We start from the raw sequence: 20,932 nt of genomic DNA, 5'->3' as shown, positions 1-20,932 counted from the left end.
TCAGCACTTGTACCTGCATCATCCCACTTCATCCTTGCAGCAACCTCCTGAGGTAGAAGCTGAGATTACCCCTTCCTTAGTGATGAGGAAGCAAAGAGCTAAGAGGTTAATTAACCTTCTCAAGGTCATATGGCTTGTAATGTAAGCAGGCTAAAGGAAAGTCTGGGATAAGAACTCTGGTCTTTCTGGCTCCAAAATCTGCCCATTTTACCACCAGGAGCTAGAAAAGGGACTTGACTGGGACAGAGAAATAAGAGAGAAGTTTGGCTAGCTAAGGTAGATGGAGAGCTTTGAATATCAGAATGGGGAGCTTGGGTTTGAAAGGAATGGTAATGTGGAAGAACGGTGGATTCTTAACAGGGGAATGACATAGAGCACAACTTTAGGGAGATTAATCTGGCAGCAGCTGACAGGATTAATTGAAGAGATAAGAGATCAAAAGCAAAAGGATCAGCTGAGAGGCTGTGGCAGTGATGCAGGTGTGAAGAGATAAGAGACTCAACTAGACAGAGAAATGGAGAGTCTGGGAGATGGAGATCAATGGAGAGAATTCGGTCAATGATTGGCTGGAAGCCAATGAAGATTCAGAGATGACCCCCAGATTCCAAACCTTGGTGGAACCAGGAGACTCATGGTACCTCTGACAAAAAGGAGGTCTTTGTTTTCTATGGAAAAAAATGAAACTGAAGAAGTTAATACTCATGTTACTTTGGCTGTAGATCATCTCCCTGTTATAAAATTCACAGCAGCGGTCGCCTTTGAGAAACTGAGCAACTTAGTATAAACCGAAATTAAAATATATTTCTCACTGGAGTCTTGCACTCCCTAGTGATGCCAGAGAGACAGAGGTTCAGTTCCGTTAGGCACTTCTTCTGGCTGCTGGTCAAGCCAGATGACTAGTTTCTAAATTACTGCATCCAATGAACTTGCAGACTCTCTCTCCCCAAGCTGGAAAAATGGAAAACTTTTTTCCTTTTCGGAGGTAAATCTAAAGCAATAATTTTTTTCCTCATTTACATTGTTTACCAATAAATAAGGTGGAGACTAGAAAGACAAAAGCAGAAATTCCCATATAAGCAATCATGATATTTATATGAATTCATATGCTTAATATTTTCCTAGGACATGGATGGGAAATTTCTTTAAAAGGTGGAATCTCAGGGGCCGGCCCCATGGCGCAGCGGTTAAGTGTGTGTGCTCTGCTTCAGTGGCCCAGGGTTCGCAGGTTCAGTGGCCCAGGGTTCGCAGGTTCAGATCCTGGGCACGCACCGACGCACCGCTTGTGAAGCCATGCTGTGGTGGCATCCCATATAAAGTAGAGGAAGATGGGCACAGATGTTAGCCCAGGGCCAATCTTCCTCAGCAAAAAGAGGAGGATTGGCATTGGATGTTAGCTCAGGGCTGGTCTTCCTCACAAAAAATTTTTTTAAAAATATTCCTATTTAAAAAAAAAAAAGGTGGAATCTCACATTGTGGTCACTCTATAAATATTAAAAAGCAAAGCTAACAGCAAAAGTGACTCATTATTATTAAGAAATCATATAAATCAATATGAATTCAATCTATAGGAGTTCATATAGATAAAATCCTATCCTGATAGTATTATTATAATGATCCCCTAACAAATTCAACTCCAATGATCCACTGATTCCAATGCAATAAAATTTCCAAGCAGTAATATTTCACCATAACAAAGACTTTAGGTACCTTGTTGAACTGTATTTATATACAAGCTTGGAACTACACCATTTTCATTTCATGGCAAAAGTAAGATAATAATTGAAAATGCTTTCATTTCTTAAAATTTTATAAATGAACTAAATCACTGTGGTCCTTTGACTATTCATGAATTGTTCAAGATGGTCTCACACAGTGTACAAATGTATGTACAAGGCAGTTGGTTATTTCTTTAAAACTTATGAAGAAAAATGCTCATCCAAATATAAGATACAGTCACGAAAATGCCGCACTTCATAGTTCTGCATAGGGAAGGAATCCTCATGAGCTGGGTTAAACCTCAGCTGCAGTCTTCTGCATACCTGTGGCTTTTTTCCTCGGGTCATCCGTGTTAATGACTGACATTATTACAGTCGCCTCAGATGTGGAATGAGCCAGGATCACTGGCCTTTTGACTGACTCTTCCTTCCTTGTAGTTAATGGCTCATCAAAGACATTCTCAAACAAAGATGTGAGTTTATGTGATACGTTGGCAAAGTGTCATATACAAGGTGCATACATGCAAAGGGCCATTTTCTGGAACATCAGTAGCAAGAATGATCTCAAAGACTCTTTAATCCCTACAATAATGCTATTTATAAATCAAAAATTCCTTTCAGGAGTGTGGAGCAGATTGGCAAAATGGTTCTTTTAAAAAATAAAATTCATGCAATTAAACTTTTAAACATGAAAACATTATAGAGAAACTTTAGACAGAAGGTAAGAAAATGAGCTTTTTTTTCGCCATTGCCTGACATAAAAGCTTGGTTTTTGGCCTGTTACCTTCTAGCTCTTCATCACATAGGGTACCTTGCTATTCGAGAGCTGCACTCACAGTGAACATGCAGTTCTTTTGTATTTTCAGTTTACGTAACACCGGGCAGCATTCACTCGGGCTCTTCCACGGTCTCTGTCTGCCCGGTTGCCCAGGATGGAGCATGAAGGCCGCACAGTGTCCTTGCCTCCTCCTCTGGCAGGTCACCACGTTCTGTCAGACTCACTTATTCAACATCCCTCATGTCAGGCCCTCCTCTCCATTGCATACTTCCTCCAGGCCCTCATCTCTTCTCACCCTGATGACCACAGCTGCCTTGGTCTCTCACTTCCCCACCAGTCCCTCCTGCACACTGCTATCAGAGTGACGTTTCTATAGCACATCTGTTTTTAGAGGGTCCAGTCAGGAGGCTGGAGCTCTAGTGGTTAAGATTCCGTCCAAGTTTGTGTCCTGGTCAGGGGACCACACCACCATTTGTTGGTTGTCACACTGTGGTGGCTGCCTGTGGCTGTGACGCTGAAAGCTGTACTGCCGGGATTTCAAACGCCAGCAGGGTCCCCCATGGCGGACGGGTTTCATGGAGCTGCCAGACTAGACAGACTCAGAAGAAGGACCTGGCCACCCACTTCTGAAAAAACTGGCCATGAAAACCCTGTGAATAGCAGTGGAGCATTGTCTCATACAGCGCCAGAAAGTGAGAGGATGGCGCAGAAAGACCCGGCAGGGTTCTGCTCTGCTGTCCACAGGGTCGCAAGGAGTTGGGATCCACTCGACAGCACTAACAACAAAAAGTCAGGAAGCAGTAGGATACCCCTGCCCCAGAGAAACACTTTTATGCAGATCTTGAGGATTGCTTGGGCGAGGGTGAGACGTTTCCCATAGGAAGGTGACCCAGAGACCATCTGGGAACTGAGTTACCCACACTCCAGGCGCTTACTGTGGATACTCAGAGTTGCTGCAGCTGTCAGGTGAATCGGATGGTCCTGACCAGTCCCGGTGGGGTGGGGAGACAGTCGGCTTGGCCAAGCAATTTGTGCAGCAGAATCCCTCTGGCGATTGTGGGGTCCTCCAGCCTCAAGTCCTCCCTTCAGAGCAGGAGTCGTTTCAACACATGCCCAAAAGTGATGAAAAGCCATTTCCCATCAGTTGTAGTCCTCGGTGACATTGCAGAGACCTAGACTTAATGCACATTCTGTTCTGGCACCAGATGATGCCACACGCTCCTCAGCCATGGTAGCCTTTGTGGACCTTGGCTGACCCGACACAGAGGATGTATGAGGGAGGCCTTCCTGGAACACTACCCAAGACACACAGTGCAGCCACTGAACACGCGTGTTAAGGATGTTCTGTGAGGAGAAGATCAGCTGTGTCCTGCCAGCCCATGTGACAAAAAAAAAAAAAAGGCAGTCTCCTCTAGAAAGATTTGAAATTACAAAGGGTGAAGAACTGTCAGGAAAAATAAAAGAAACTTTTAGGGTTGGGGGGGTCGGTGATACCACTTCCTAAATGTGAAGATTTTCCTCAAATAATAAAGCCTGTCATTTGTAGAGTGCTTTACTGTTTACAAAACACTCCCACATTCATTTTCTCATTTGATTCCCACAGCAACTCTGTGACCTGTTGAGATTCTGCTTCACAGATATGAAAATTGACCCTCCCAGAAAGTAATCAATATGCCCCCAATCAGAGTTAGTAACTGCCAGAGTCTTGACTTAACTTGCTTCTTAATTTTCCTAATTCGCCATATGCACATTATGTAGGTGGTTGTATATGACACGGGAAGTGGGGTGAAATTTTATTTTCTCTCTCATTTTGCTTTAAGTGACATCAGGAAATGGGCACCATTTCCCATATAATGATTACTTTCCAGATTGCATTTCATAATTAAGAGGTTTCATTTGTCTGAAAGAAGGCGGGGCCACTCCCATTGTTAGTGATTTATTTTGCTGCTTCTGACTGCAGTTTTTGTGCTGCTCTGTCAGATTATTGGTGGCACTTCCATGCCAAGATTACTGCTAGGAACTGTCTCTGAGAATGTGGTGTCGATCACACATCACCACTTCTGTGCCTGCAGATGAAGATGTCGTACTCAGTAATGCATCAGGAACAAAACTATTTGCCGTTTATGATGTTGAGGTTCACACACACACACACACCTAATGGTAATAACTGAAGGCTGAAAAATAAAGGCAACTTCTATTAAGTCTAATTGCTGACACCTCTTAATTGTTTCTGTTATGAGGGATGAAAGAAGTTGTCTGCATTTCTCAGGACTGAAATTCACAGACAACCCAGCACTCATTTTAACCAACTTTTGGCTAAGGCAAAATTTGAGTTTACTTCTTTTTCTCTGAATGGTTTCGAAGGTCAAAAGACAAAAACACAAACTGTTAACCAGCTTCAAGTAATAATAATTTAAAGTCATGAAGGTGCTTTATAGTTTACGAAGCCCCATTATATTATTTCCTTTAATCACAGAGCGACCCTGTAAGACAGAGAGTTATCCTCGTGAAAGCTGAAGTCACACAACACCTGTAGTGACTTGGACTCCAGATTTCTCATCCCAATCTCTGCACTAATTCACAGATTTTGAGCTCCTACACACACAGACCCCCTTTGTGACTTGCATGAGATAGAAGTGGTAACAAGAAACACTTAAAAAGTACAGCTATATAATGTAGTTATTTTTGTTGTTCCTGGTAATATTATGGAACCACATTTTTATGTGTGTTTTCATGTACTGTGTAGTAATGTTTTTCTTATACCCCACTGTGTAAATATTGCATTTTCTGAGCATATGAATACAAAGTGTCTAGCTGCCCACAAAGACCAGATTGACATGATACAACTCTTTGTTTACTCACTGAATAGGCACAACTTGTGCTGTGCCAGCTGCTTTGTCCAGTCTTAACCTTGTTCTGTAAGAACCACTGGTATGAGTGGCTGGATAATTAATTCCATACTCCGTTTTAGCCTTGGGATCTTCTGTTCAGATTAAATCAGATAATGCCGCCGAGTGTGAACAATATACCACTCTGAATTAGGTTTGGACCACTGAGGCCAGGTGGACATGGACTTCGTTTGAAACACTGCATTTAGAAGGAGTCTCATTTACTGGGAGCTTCTTTTTTGAAGAAACCGTGGAGGCAGAGAAACATTTTAGTGCTGCACACAGGATCCTCAAGTACTGGGTCTAGGAATGTTAGTATTTGGAGTATTCGGACTGTGAAGAATTACTCGTCTTACTTGTTTCATTTCAGATAGCAAAGGGCTCTGAGATTACAGTGTAGAGGCAAGATTACATCCTTTTTTCTAGGGGGGAACAAAGTGATTCATGAAAGACTTGTATCCAGAAATCAATAAACATTGAGAACTAATACTAGAGTCACTTCAAGAGTCAGCAGGAACTTTGGTAGTAACTTAAACATCGAAGAAGATGAGCCTCCAACTCAACATGAGAGAGCCTTTTCCATATATGCACCCCAGTGCGCACACTGAACTTTAAGGGCGGTCATTTTCAGGACTCAGAAGCCACTTGTAGTCTCGATGCATAAGCGACTGGCAACGATCAGTGTCAGCTACCATGCGGAAGCTCCTCATATTTAAATGAAGTCTTCATTCTTTAATCAGTGTGTTGTCAAGGAGAGTTTACATGTGTGCTTTACCTCTAATCCAACAAACACCATCCCTCCTTCTCCCCAGGAAACAATACCTTATGTGAACGTGGGCCGAGCATATTGTTGCTGGAGCAAAGGAGAAGAGCTGGGGTTGAGTTTTGCTAAACTTTTCCAGCTCCGTGTGTTTACAGAACCTTGAGATGTGTGGAAGCTGTGTTTCTGCTGCCTACGATGATGGTTGTTCTCCTGGAAGTTTAATTGTGAGTGGGCTGTGATTGGAACTCTTAACACTGATTATCTCAGTTATTATCAGAACTGGGCCCAGGGCCTTGAAGGCATCACTGTCCCGTCCAGTTGGTAGAAGCAGGAGCCAGAGGACGAGGGAGTGACATCTGTGACCAAAGTGAGGGAGCTGCTCTCCAGAGAGATTAGCTCCCACCACAGAGCGTTCTCTCTGTTTCTAAATTGTTTAAAGTTGGTTTGCAGGGGATTATTTCATGATCCTGGTGTGGTTCCTGCATCTGTTTATTCTTAAATGCTTCCTAAAACATTTTTCAAAATCCACTCATGATTTCCTGATCCTTCCTAATACATGGACTGCTTAAAATGCAACTCTTCTTCTTTTTAAATCTTAGCTTTGAAAATGCAAACAAATGTGTGAGCCTTAGGAACAGATTGGAAAAATGAGTGAGGGCTGTCAGAAGCACAGCCGAGTGATGGTCCTGTTGTTCATGCACCTTAGAGAGAATTTCAGTCTGCTGTTCGGTCACTTGGGAATTACAGCCTCTGTTGGTGTGGGATTAAGGTGAAGCAGATGTATTGCACCCCTCTGCTGGCTCTGAGGCTGCAGCAGCTCATTAACCAGACCTGCATTTAGATGTCTTTCCCCATTAAAAAAAAATGGTGTGAGGAAAAAGGAAGCCAAAGCTGGGAAAGCTGTTAATTTTATTATTTGTTTAAAATGTCAGGAAAAACAAACATCTGCCAAATGCAAATGGTTAGGATGAGCAAGAAAGCCAGCAGTGTCCAGGCTTTTCAGCACGGTACCTGAAAAAGGGAGAGGCCGTCTCTCCTCTCCCTGGGGCATATCTTCAGCTTTAAAAAGTACTCAGTCCCTTTCAAATACTGAAATAACCTTTTCCAAGGGCTTAAGGAACAAACTAGTGGATCAGTATGGGCAGTGTGTTCAGAACAGTCGGGGAAAGCAAGGCATGTGTGTGGCGTGGAGTGGGAGGGGGAGGAGAGAGGGTGTCTTCTCTGGGGTCAGAAAGGAAAGCTGGCAGATCATCACGCTGACACTCGGCCTCGGGTGGGCCACTCCTGTGCATGAAAGCACGTTACACACAAGCCTGGAAGAGAATCACAGCACCGTGGAATTTCACAGCCAGCAGGACCCAAGAAGCAACGGTTCTGCTCATGAGTGAGAAAGAGATCCTTCCCGGAGAGCAAAGTGCCTCAGCTGTGGGGCTCCTGAGGGCCGGCCCTGCTCCACTTCTTCCTGTGGATCTGCACACGGTGGGCTCCTTGCAGGGCTGTCTTCTGTCTGGGCTTTGCTCCCCGCTCCATTCTTGCTTTCTTCCCCAGGCGGCTGGATGCCAACCACATCAGCCACGTGCCCCCCAGCTGTTTCAGTGGCCTGTACTCCCTGAGGCACCTGTGGCTGGATGACAACGCTTTGACAGAAGTCCCCATCCAGGCTTTCAGAAGCTTGTCAGCACTGCAGGCCATGACCTTGGCCCTGAACAAAATACACCACATCCCAGACCACGCCTTTGTAAACCTCTCCAGCTTGGTGGTTCTGTAAGTTTTATTGATTTTTTTTTCTCTCTTTTAACAGTTTCTAAATTCTCTGTAAGACCTTGACCTTAAAGTGGTGGCCCTTCAAACCTTAAACAGGGACATTTTAAGGGAAGAAAAACCCCTGAACCTCTCCCTAAAATGACTCATAAATGTTCTAATTGTGTAAAAGAATTAAACAACATTTATCGAGCACCTGCTAAGTGCCAAGCGCTGCTAGATGATAAACACGACCTCTGCCTTAGGGAAGCCCATTGTGGGCTGTACATTTAGTCCAGCGACTGAGGTTAATCAGAATTCCTGTTTCTGATAATAATTTATAATTGAAATATGCCCTCTTATCATTTAATAAGTACTTCTTGAACTCCTACCAAGGGAAGGGAAGTGAGCATGAACTCTTGACAGCAAGCTATGCATTTGTATGGCTTTTTCTCTGGTAGGTCTAGATTTCATTATTTTAAGTAAATCAAAATGATTCTCAAGTAATAGTTTGAAAAATCATCAGTCTTCTTTAAGCGTGTGGCAGCACGCCCCACGTGTATAATATAATAGTGAACCAGCACGGATGCAGAACAGCACTGCCGAAGGCTGTGAGGTCAGTTCATGCAGTAACTGTGAGGGAGGCTCCGCAGTCTCTCCTACCCCAGCCCACCACGGCCATCAGTTGTTCCACTTTCCTGACCACACGTTCATCTCTGGCACTTAGCGTATTCTCCTTTGAGGGCTGACGAGCATCTTACCATCTTTTTAGGTCCTCTCTATCCCCCTCCCCAACCTGTTGCCTATAGAAGATCCTCAGTAAATGTCACATAGGTGTCACATGAAACCAACATGTATTTATTAGAATAAAAACCTTAGTCTGAAAGGATAAGAAATTTTGGGCGATATTAACAAGTTTCTCTACTGAATTTTACATACAAAGATGATGCTACTGACCCGCCAGGAGCTGGGTAAGTGCTTTAATTTTTTCCTCCACTAGAGGGAATGGGTTTGCAGAGATCCAGCTATTCTTTTTCACCCTGTCCTCCTTAAGCCCATTTTCCAGAAATCCGTTTGGGACTTGGTCCAGTTTTCAGTTATGCACACAGCTATTCTCAGGGCCCTGACCTGACTTGCCATTGAGGCAAAGATGATCGTTGTACACTTTAATACTGTATCAAGATCACTAATCTCCTTGGGCATCCAAAACATCTGATCACCATTCTCTGTGGCTGGAATTGTTGTTTCCTGTTAACCTGAGGCCCCACCCTGGAAATGGAGCCAGGATAAGCCATCCGCTTTAATGGAAAATGTGCCTGGTTTGCCTGGGACCTTCCCTGCATCCTCCTTTTGTCAATGATAGTCAGAATCTCTGTTTAACATCCTCCCTCCCAAAGCCATGCTTGTATCAGCCATGTTGCTCGTATTATTCCGCACTCCCTGATAGCAAAAACCCAGGAGGTAAAACCGTGACTGCCCATTAATTTCTGTGGAATAGAATTGTCTGTGCCAACAGTGAATGGGGCATGTAGCCTTCAAAAAAAACATTAAACAAAGCATTTCGTATATATAACTAGTGCATTCGTTAGTGTAGGCTTCTTTCCATTTAAGCGATCAAAACATGGGCCTAAGTTTCTACTTCACAACTGTCTGTCACGTTCTCCTGCAGGCATCTCCATAACAATAGAATCCACTCCCTGGGAAAGAAATGCTTTGACGGGCTCCACAGCCTGGAGACTCTGTGAGTTGACCTTTTATTTGTTTCCCTCTCTCAGTGTTTTCATGAGTATTCTGAGGAATCAAAGTGGCCTCAGAGTCACACTTGCTGTTTGATTTGGTAAATTGCCTGCGCTTTAGACAGATATTTATGGTGGCTTTATCACACACACACGCACACAGCTAAACAATAAGACTGAAATTTTGTTTTAATATAGCAAGAGCAGTCAGTTAGTTGGAATCATTATAAGCTAAATGAGATGTTCTCTCCTGAGCAGGACTCTTTGCTTAGGACGTGGACTCTCCGTCAGGGGTCACTTCTGTATGGACTCTCAGGCTCACTGCTTTTGCATCTGGTCCTCCCACTGAGTGAGGCCGTGCTGGACTCACCAATCTGAGATGAACAGGCGTCTCGCTAGCAAACAGTGAGGGTTCATGCTAAAGCAATTCAAAAGACTAAAAAGTAATAAAAGCTACCATTCATTGAGTATATCTATGACCATATATTGCACTGGCCTTTGCCACAAATTGTTTCCGTTAATCCTGCAGCCATCCTGTGAGAACAGCTATTGCTATCCAGCGTAGGCTCTAGTAAGGTTGAGTTATTTTACCAACATGCCTATCTAGTCAGTAACATAACTCAGATTTGCTTCTTTCTCTAGTTTGACTCTGAAATCCATGTTTACCGCCATATATCACTTCCAAAACTGAAGTTCAGTTCTGAGTTGGTACTTGTAATAAAATAGAGTCCAGCCAGCTAACTGCCTAGAGCCTGTCCCAGAGCCATTGCGAGGACAGTTTTCGTGGGTTTTTAATACTCAAGTGAGATAGGAATCTACAATGCAGCCTCTGCCCAGGGCTGCAGAAGCAGATGACCACAGACCACCGGTGGCCTGGGAGCCCATTATTTGTTTGTGTAAGAGCGTAGCAATTTGTACTTGGTCAATTTAGCTCTTAACCAGATCTGGCTCCACTAATTTCCTGAGGGACTATCTCTTTTGGTGGTCTTCTCCAGGCCGATGACACCAGCAGCTCTCCTTCCAGAGCTCCTTCATTCACTCTGTTCCTCTTAGAGGGGAGGACTCATCCTCATAAGGAGATACCAAAGACGAACTTGTCCAGGCAGGACTTTGATGTCAACCCACTGGCACAGGCAAGCAGTTCCCCTCAGCTGCTAGGAAAGACTAGAACTCCTCCCTTCCTACCGGGCTGGTGGGGAATCTTAGCAATGGAAAGCACCTTCCAGTCCTTTTCCACACAACAGGAACAAAGACAAGATAGGCTTTGATGGGTATTTCCATAAAGAGTCTTTCTTTTTTTCCCCCATGTTTGAGGTGAGGACCCAATATTGCATATAAATACCATAGAGTTAAACATTTCAGGGCAAATTCATATGAGTCCTTGTCTCCTCTCCCCTCACCCTGCCCAGGGCTACAGAGGATCAGTAAATTGGTTACTCCCAACCTCTTCCTTTCCCTCACTAGAAATCCAAGTAATTTATAAGGGCCCAGTCCTTGCTTAATCAAAACAGAGCATCTGGAGAGATTTACAAACAGGAAGAATATTTATGTCCACAAAAGACAGGAGTTTCCTGCCTGTGGTGTAGCTTAAGGATGGTTTGTGCCAGACAAGTGGGAATCCTGATTTGTGATTAACTCAGTCAAACTATCTCTCTCATGAAATTAAATAGCAGTTGTCCACAGAGGAAGAGCTAACCACATCTGATTGCCTGACCAATTTCTGCATCATCTGGGAAATCTGCCCTTCCCAGAGACAGGGGGCAATTGCTTTTTCATACGAAGATGTAGATAAAAGGTGGAGAAAGTCTGTGAAGCACTTGTGAGCAATGGAATTGAAAAGCCATTTGTATCATAACAAATAGAGAAATTAATGGTTGAGATCGTTTGGCTGTTCCACCTCTGCGCATGAAGGATAATATAGAGCTCTGCCTCACAGAGCATGGAAAACATCACACTTCTGATCTGAATCATTATCTGTGACCCTGAGGAAATTCTGGACCTGGCGTCCTTCCTGAGAGTGTCCCGTGCCACATAAACCTCCCCAGAAGCAGGCTGTCATCCTGGACCTCTGGCTGGGAGTCATATGGCACCCTGCAGGAGTCAGGGACAAAGATGTCCTCTCAGGCGAGACTCTGAAAAACAGGGGAAAAGTCAGAGGGTGAAGGAGGGAACAAGAAAGGGCGTGTGATCCAGGAGCCCCGAGGATGCACACTGGGCTGGCAGCTTAGGGAGCCAGGTTTCCCTGAAGAGCTACATCAGCGAGCTGCCCACACCCAGCCCGGCGTCCCTCCTCCTCGGACATTTACATGCTGTATGTCGCCTCCCTTTTTTTAAACACTCCAGTGCCATTGAGCCTTGACTCTGAAATATCTCATGATCCAATGACCATTTTAATGCAGATACTTGTGGAATCATGATGTTCAGCAAGTCAAGAAAATCTCTCTTCATAAAGAGAAGGAATGAGAATTTTCATTAATAATGCTCGTCCATTGGAATAGCATGTTAACTTGCCTTTAAATGTAGTACATGTGAATTTTTAAATGAAAAACTGAAAATACTATTTACTTCTTTTCAGAGATTTAAATTATAATAATCTTGATGAATTCCCCACTGCAATCAGGACACTCTCCAACCTTAAAGAACTGTAAGTATTTAGGACAAATTTAGTGGGAGAATTCTATTCTTTGTGAATTGATTTTAAAATGTTTGGTTATTGTGCCTAATATGACTTACTAGAAAATTTTAAAAGTTCATAAAAATAATGGTTAAGTACACTTGAAATATGTTTTAATCTATTCTATCACCAGCAAACATCAGATAACCTTTTTTTAATTTATAATGGATTTCTCTAAAATATGTATATTAGCAAAAATATACATATTTGTCTGAGCCATACTCTTTTCCTGAACCATATTCCCCCACATTTATATACTTTATAGATTTGTAGAGAACTGTGATGAATTCAGTTATTTGCTGAGTGTTTTGGAAAACAAACTTTTCTAGGCTGCCTACGTCAAGGACTGGATGAAGAAAAGGTATGTGCCTGGTATAGTGCGAGATGCTTTCATGTACACTGTTTCATATTCTTTAAATGCTGCATGAATCTTACTTAATAAAAAGAACCCCACGGTTTTACTAAAGTAAAGCTAACTTTCAGCTATTAGGTTTGCATATATTGTCTTTTATATACTATAATTTAATTAGCTTTTCTTTGTACCTATGTAAGGAATGTTCTAACACTCGGAGAGGAAAATCAGCAGCGAGCCTATTCTCCTGGCAGGAGAAACCAGACATACAGTTAGAGGAGGTGGACTGCAGGCCATGTTTATAAAAGAAAATCTTTAAAGAGGTTCTGCCTCAGGAAACCCCGTGTGTGGCTCATCTAGAAGGTCGTCACTGTCTGTGGTCAGGCAGCCCCAAGACTGCCAGTCACCTCGTCCACACAGGCCTCACAGATCAGTGACCCTGCCCTTCAGACAGCATTGGCCCCGACAGACGAGAGGCGGATTGTTGTTACTGCAGACTCACTGGGCAGGGCACCTTCTTTTGGCTCAGGAAATTTTGTCTTCATGAGGAGATTACTTAAATCTTGACTTTACTGCAGCTTACCTCAATTTTCTCTTCTCCTGGCTTCAAATGGGGTCAGGAGGAGTGATCATAATCCTCTCTCCTACGATGGTCCCCATCGTCTCAAGTTGTTATGCAGTGGTGCTCTGTTGTAAGTTAACAGGTGGATTTTCTTTTTATAACATCAGATTGTGAGTTTCCGTAAAGCACAATTGTTATTTTCAGATTCTTTATTCCTCTTTGAAGATGACAGCTTATGATTTCTTTTTCTCCTAGAGAGTAGGTGAGGGCACGTAAGTGTCAAAATGCATAATGGAATTTAACCTTCTCCTTCAGTTACCAAAGGTGCTGGTTATTGCCGTGGGGGCGTGGGGAGACTATTAAATAATTTTACCCCACATGATATTTTCTATAAATTGTTTTTTCCTCTCTTTCTAGAGGATTTCATAGCAACAATATAAAGCTGATCCCTGAGAAAGCGTTTGTAGGCAACCCTTCTCTCATTACAATGTAAGTGGCCTTAGTTCTTCTTGACTTTTCTATCCTGAACTATACATGGACTGCACTTACACCTAGTACGACCAGTGTTCCACGTCTGTCTAAGTTCTGTCTCAGTTGATGTAAGAATCTGTGCAGAGAAGTGTCTTTGGAGGTGTTCTGCCAGGTTTTAGCTGAATGCTGCAATAATGTAAAAGATTCTTTTCTTTGCAGCGTGCGTTGCATTGTGCTTGGCACCCTCAGTGCCTTGGCTCACTTCACAATAATCCTGTAAGATGCTTTTGCTTGTCTCTGTTCTCTAAGGAATAAAACTAATTTTTAGAGCATCAATGTCAGGTCACCTAGTCATTCAGAACTTGAACCCAAGTATACTATAAATATAAATTATTACGTTAAAGGTTCTCACCAAAATAAAAAAGGTAAATCTGTGAGGTGATGGATGTGTTAATTAACTAGATTGGGGCATCCTTTCACAATGTGTACAGACATCAAATCGCCACAATATACACTTTAAATATCTTACAATTTTGTACATCAATTACACCTCAATAAAGCTGAAATAAAAATAAATGAATAACTATATACAGAGTCTTTTACAGCCTAGATAAGCATGGGGGCACAGCGGGAGATGAGGGGAATTCTGTTTTATGCTAAGTCTCTAAATCCTTCATTATCAAGCCCAAGCATTGAGTCACACTTATACAAACTAGGGTGTAATACTAGAAGGTGCATATATTCTGGAAAGGTGTCTATGAGGATTTATATGCCATAATGGCATGAAATAGAGAGCACAAACGGAAAATGGATCCTATGTAGACATACAGGATGATGAAAAGATGTAAGCATGTGGCTGCTCTTAATGAGGACAACTGGTGGGTTTGGGGCACAGTGTGGCCCCAGGTCGTGGGTGAAGCGTCTCAACTGTGGGGAGGAGAGTAAGCACAGCTACTGAAGGTGACTCTGGGCACTTCTTGCAGATATTCGTCCTGTGCCAACCTGATCGAGGCTTTCTGGAACTGTGTAGCATTTGTCACAAATGAGCTGGAGTGCCCATTAGCCCTGATGCCTGAAAACAAACGCCATTCATCATTTCTGAAATGTTCTGGCAGTATGTTGGCAAACTAAGGGTTTTAAAGTTTGTTGCCAATAAACATGAGTCCTTGTTAGAAAGTACCTACATGTTGAGAAGTCGGCAAATAGCATTACCTCTGCTCCTTGGTCATTGAAGTGGGGGGACTGGTTTTCTTCATCACTCATTTGACATGCTAATACCCCTTGAGGGGCACTCACAGCCCCAATATTTATGAGCACTTCTATCCAGTATGTGATGGTGTTGACTGTTTTTTCCCTGAAATTCTCCTCTCCTTGCTCCTGACTCTGTTTCTATCTCTTGTCACTGCTGCCCCCACCCATGCCCCCTGAATCCTAGTTTCTGAGAACGTCTCCCATGTCCCATTGGCTCCCTAGGCCTCCTGTCTACCTCTGTAGTCCCCACCCTATCCATAACTTCTCTTCATCCCCTCTGCCACCAGCCTCTCTGCTCCCATTACCTCTAGATTTTTACAACCTCAGGCTCATCTCCCTGCTTCTACCACTATCAGAGTCATCACCCTTGAATCACAGCATTCATATTGTCTCTTGCTATGAAACATACAGAGACTCAGGACTGTCTGTTTACATTAAATACAAACTCTGACGTTCACAGCCTTCCACATTCCAAGCCAACCCTCCCAACCAGTTCCCCAAGCTCTCCTCAATGACTCTGTGCTGTAACCCAGACCGACTAAGCTATGCATAGAAGAAAGCTCTTTCTTTATTTCCTCTGTTCTTGTGATTCCATCCCCTCACTGTGCTTGTTGAAATTCTGTTTTCCAGGATCCATTTCACATGACATTTCAGTGAAGTTTTGCTTGAGCTCACAAGAGAACTCTCCCCTGAGAACCAGCCCTACAGATCCTATTTGATCTGATACTTGTGCCTTCTGTGCACAAGCATGTGCATTCATCTCTGGCCATTGTGCATATATACGTACATGGATGTGAACACAGTTACATACACACACAGGCATGTAGTGTAGATAAGGGATAATGTCATATTCGTTATGAGGAAAACTCTGCTTTTTAATCATAAGACCTATATGCCAGCTAGCTCTTTCTCTTACCAATTGTTTAATCCAAGGGAAAAGAAGAGGCAGAGGGTAGGAGTACAGAGGGGAGTCAGGTTTGTGGGGTGACGACTGTACCCCAGCACTGAGCCAGATGTTACACCTGCATTAGCTCTTCCCACGCATACACAACCTCCAGCTAAGTATTATCATCTCAATTTAACAAATTAGAAAATTGAAGCCCTGGGAGGTAATGAACTTGTCAAAGTATCTGAGCCTCAGTGTCTTCCTCCAAAAATGAGGAAAATAGTATTTAAGTGTCTACTCTATGGATCTTATAAAGTTGTTGGGTGGATGAGGTGAGCTACATATATGAAAATCTTTTGTCAACTAGAAAGTGGTACACTCTTATTTATGTGTTTTCTCCCAGCTGATTCCAAGCTTCTTTAGGGCAGGGACATTTTCTCATTCTTCTTCAAACCCCAGCATCTACCGTAATGCCAGGCACATGGTAGACACCCAGCGACAGCTTCCTTTTTGAGTCAGTCTCAAGTCCCCACAGCACCTACCCTCATACTTTGAGCACAGTAGAAACCAATAAATATTTGTTGAATTTCATTGAACTAGAGGGATATCTCAGCTCAGAACTATTTGGGGGGTCCCATTGACCAGGCAGTTCAAATGCCATTACATTGAAAACACCTGTAAAACAAAATATTTTTATAAGCTCTAATAATGTCTGATCTTTTAGAGCAATAATTTATTCAAAAAAAAATTCTAATGTTACCAAAAACTCAAAATAGTTTATTTCCTCTCAAATAATTTGAAAAGTTCCTTGTATATGTTATGATAAGATTTGACTGGAATATAACCTTCATGTAGATATATAGAGCTTCATTTCTTTAATTAATGATACAATTGCCAGCACCTTGAATTACCTTTTTGCAACTCAGTGGCTATTCCACAGATATTGGAGGCAGAGGAATATTTCTAAGTATAACTACACTCAGTTCACTTGCTTTCCTCCTTAGTAACTATCTCTCATATCTACCTTGCTGTCAGAAATTTTCAATTTTATATAGTATGGATTTCTTACCAAAAGTCTCACGATGTGAGTTAAAACACTTTTGAGGTTTGCCTGAAACCAAGTAATCAGGAATAGTATAATCAAAATTACATAAATACGTTTAATGTGCATGTTGGAATTTTGAACAGATATTCATTTGTCATTCAAGTCTTATACTTAGACATTGGTGTTTCGATTTTTTCAGACATTTCTATGACAACCCCATCCAGCTGGTTGGAAGATCCGCTTTTCAACATTTACCTGAACTAAGAACACTGTAAGTTTTTATCTCGTAGATACTTTCCCCTTGTAGGGTTGCTGTAAAAGCCAAATGAATATTATAAATGGAAGTGCTTTGAAAATGGCAATAACAATTGCCCCTTTCTAGAATCTTCTCCAAGTAATACTCATGTACCCTCCTTCTAGGACTTTGAATGGTGCCTCACAGATAACTGAGTTTCCTGATTTGACTGGAACTGGGGGCCTGGAGAGTCTGTAAGTACCTGAGCAGGCTCTTGACTGCCCAGAACACGCACTTCCCTTAAAGCCTGGCAGCCTTAACCTCAGTCAATCAAGTATGTCGCTGTGTGAGCCTGAATACAAGAGTAATGTCTGGTTTGTGTTTCCACAGGACTTTAACTGGAGCACAGATCTCGTCTCTTCCTCAAACCGTCTGCAACCAGTTCCCTAACCTCCAAGTGCTGTGCGTGTCAGTGAGGCAGTGATGTTGTGTGAACAAACAGGCAACTTCCATTTGGGGTGAAATGGCAGACTTTATTTCAGTAACCCTTTAGAAAGGGCTCCAGGAGGTCAGGCCTCCTCTGCCCCTTGGGCCGGGGAGACGGCTCTCTGAGGTGACCTGTCATGGCGCAGTGACCCTTGTTTCCAAGTCTGAAACAGCCTCCCATCAGAATCGCAACTGGCACACGTTTCCTTTCAGAAAATGGATATGGTGAAGCCAAAATAACTTCATTTCCCCCTCTAAAAGCTTCGCAGAGCTGAAAAAAATAACAGTGGATTAAAAATCCAATATGGATGCCAAAATAAAAAATGGAGTTATCAGACCCATACAACCTTGATAAAGGGACCAGACACTGTTCCAGTGTAGCTGTGGGTGCCAAGTTCTCATGTTTCGTCTAATAGTTAGGCAGCCTGCATGTGTTATTTCTGTTGATGAGGAGCTTTTCCTCTCTGCTTTTCCCATGTGTTATGGAAAGTAGTTTATAGGAATTAGAAGGGCCTCGTTTTGACCTTCCGTTTTCAAGCCTCTCCCTCCTCTGCCTCTCCACCCCATTATCATCCTCTCAGCATTGTTGGGACTTAATGAGAGGACCCACAGTCCCTCGCCACACTGCAGGAAATCACTGCAGTCCGAAATCAAATGCAGCAATTTGCTGAATAACTGGGAGAAAGTGTATGTAGACCAGGAGGTGGAAATCTTGGGGGCCATCTTAGAATCTGCCCACCACACCCAGAAGAGGTACAATTATCCTCATTTCTTGAGGAAACTGGTTCAGTAACATGACTAGGATTTCACAACTGTAACTAATAAGTAGGGAGCCAGTATTTAAATGGCATCTGTCTCCAGGATGTGACGGTGTGAGCCGCCCAGGTCGAGAACTGCACACATGGAGGCTGGCTGGCAAACTGGTCAAGGGCAAGGCTCTGGGGCCTGTGTTTCTGGGTCACGTGCATCCTCCCTGTGCAGCAGCTCAGGATCTTGAACAAGTTATTTATCCCTTCCGGGGCTCCATTTCCCAATCTGTAAAATAAACATGTAGCCACGTCCTTCAGAGGATCTTCCTGAGGATTAAATGAGTTACCGCATGTCAGAAACTCACACCAGCACCTGGAACTTTGGAAACTCTTGGGCAGTGTTAGCTCTGAGCATCTTCTCTCTCGCCTCCTCTATACCGTTATTCTTTCCTCAAGTTGAAACTTGAAAGGCCTGACAGAACACAAATACGTTAATGGCAGTATCTTGCTGTTTTCAAAGTACTTCAACCTGTACTATTGATTTGTTCTTCACAACAGCCCTGCAAGGTCAGCAAAGCAGGCTCTTCTCGTTTAAGGAGAGAGCTGAGAGAGACACCAACTCTGGCCAGTGTATCGACCAAGTAGAACTAGCTGAGGTAGCAGAACCCAGGGCCCTGCCCTCTACTACTGATGCTCCGGTCTGGGAAGCCCCTCCTTTGGCTGAGTCATCCACTGAGTACTTGTTACATGAGGAAGTTTCACTGTGTTTGACTGGTTTTGCCCCCACGTTGCTTCACCTCCCTGGGAATTACTTGGCTGTGTGTGGCTTTCCCCACTAATGAGCTGGAGATCTTAGGCAAGTCATTTCACTTTGTATGGGGATAATCAAAGTGTGTCATAAAGGTGACCACAAGGATTAAATGAAATGATTCAGGTAAAGCTGTAAACATGGTGTCTCTGCATAAGAAGTGCTTGATCAATGTTAGCCACGAAAATCAGGAGGTAGAAGGTAGGTAGAAGGCGACACTGTCTTTACATTATGTAGAAGAAGGTGTTATGTACTCCCTGCTAAGAGGTACACAGGAAGGATTTGTCCTCTTGCAATCTGTGAAGATAAGTGAACCAAATTATCATCAGCTTTGATAATATGTGTATCCATTTTTATCACATTCACTGCTTTTCAAAAATGCACACCATATTATTATTCAGGTGTACTTCTGCAGAGGTGTGGGGTCTGGTTTTGTTTTTTTGTTTTTGGTTTGGTTTGGTTTGGTCTTTCAAACCTCTACAATAAACTAAAAATTTCTATTTGCAAACCACTTCATCTGGACTATTTATGTGTAGTAAATGAACTGTATTTCTCTAAAAATTCCATTTATTCAATAAATATAGGATAAAGTGATCAATTACAAGAATAAAATAATTTAAAGGCCTCTTAGAAACAGTATGGATTTTTCAGTTGCCTACTGGTGATCTGTTTTTAAGAATTAGAATCATAGGGGCTGGCCCAGTGGCATAGTGGTTAAGTTCTCGAGCTCCACTTTGGCAGCCCGGGGTTTGCAGGTTCGGATCCTGGGCTTGGACCTACACATGGCTTGTCAAGCTATGCTGTGGTGGCATCCCATATAAAGTAGAGGAAGATGAGCACAGATGTTAGCCCAGGGCCAGTCTTCCTCAGCAAAAAGAGGAGGATTGGCAACAGATGTTAGCTCAGGGCTAATCTTCCCACAAAAAAAAAAAAAGAATTAGATTCAGGCATGAAAATGTGTTAGTTGACTAGCTGATAACTTTTAAAATATGAGAGAAGGTTTTTTATATATATCTATGTTACTTTATCTATGAGCTTTCTTTTTTAAGCTTTCTGCAAATTACCATGGCTTGTTTTAGATTAGTTATACTATACTATAAATATGTCCAGATGTTTTTGTTGTTCTGTAATTTGTTGAGTTTTGACTGAAGACTTTCTTAGATATTTTCCCCCTTGTAGTGATTAATTTCAAAGTCAGTGCTATGTTTTGAATAGTTGTTGGGGTTTTTTTTAGTTGATTAGAAAAGAACCAAAGTGATTCTCTTAGCTATAGAGATAAAGCAGCTCTTAGAAACAGAGGCACAATTTTTAATTTAATTTGTACTCATTTCAGTAAGATAACAGCTAGAACATTGTAGATCACTAACAAAATATAAATAAATTCATTAAGTAAATTAGTTAAATCAATTAAAGACGTATAACAGTTACATTTCAATAAACACTGGAATCTGCTGCTTAACCCAATAGTGCTGTCACTGCCTGCCCCGTGGGGCTGGGAGGCGGCCCGAGCTGGCCTGTGGGAGCTGTGTCCTCATGGAGGGGAAGGCTTGTTTCCTCGTGATTAGTATGTAACAGATTTTCCCTTTTGTACCTTCTGTTTTTCAGAGATCTATCTTACAACTTGCTAGAAGATTTACCCAGTTTTTCAGTCTGCCAAAAGCTTCAGAAAATGTACGTCTGTGAGAGTCTCTGAGTTGCCCAGCAGAACCAAGGCCCAAACTCACGTTTCCAGGGTCACTGGTCCTCACCCTGAGGCTCCCTCAGAGATATGTGATGCTCTCCCTTTTGTACAC

At 42.7% G+C, this 20,932-nt stretch overlaps 1 protein-coding gene across 1 annotated transcript in view; it reads left to right on the top strand.

The window, feature by feature from the left end:
* Positions 1 to 20,932, top strand: part of LGR5 (leucine rich repeat containing G protein-coupled receptor 5) — a 119,923-nt gene that overhangs the window by 86,123 nt on the left and 12,868 nt on the right. The window contains 8 exon segments of the mRNA XM_004429417.3: positions 7,693 to 7,908; positions 9,554 to 9,625; positions 12,196 to 12,264; positions 13,626 to 13,697; positions 17,061 to 17,132; positions 17,282 to 17,350; positions 17,487 to 17,558; positions 20,745 to 20,810. Of these exon segments, the coding sequence (XP_004429474.3) occupies positions 7,693 to 7,908; positions 9,554 to 9,625; positions 12,196 to 12,264; positions 13,626 to 13,697; positions 17,061 to 17,132; positions 17,282 to 17,350; positions 17,487 to 17,558; positions 20,745 to 20,810 (708 nt within the window).

Source organism: Ceratotherium simum, chromosome 17 (genome assembly GCF_057802395.1).
Source record: "Ceratotherium simum simum isolate JZ-2026a chromosome 17, ASM5780239v1, whole genome shotgun sequence".
NCBI classification, from domain to species: Eukaryota; Metazoa; Chordata; class Mammalia; order Perissodactyla; family Rhinocerotidae; genus Ceratotherium; species Ceratotherium simum.
The sequence above is the reverse complement of the archived record's forward strand: the minus strand, read 5'-3'. Positions and strand labels throughout refer to the sequence as shown.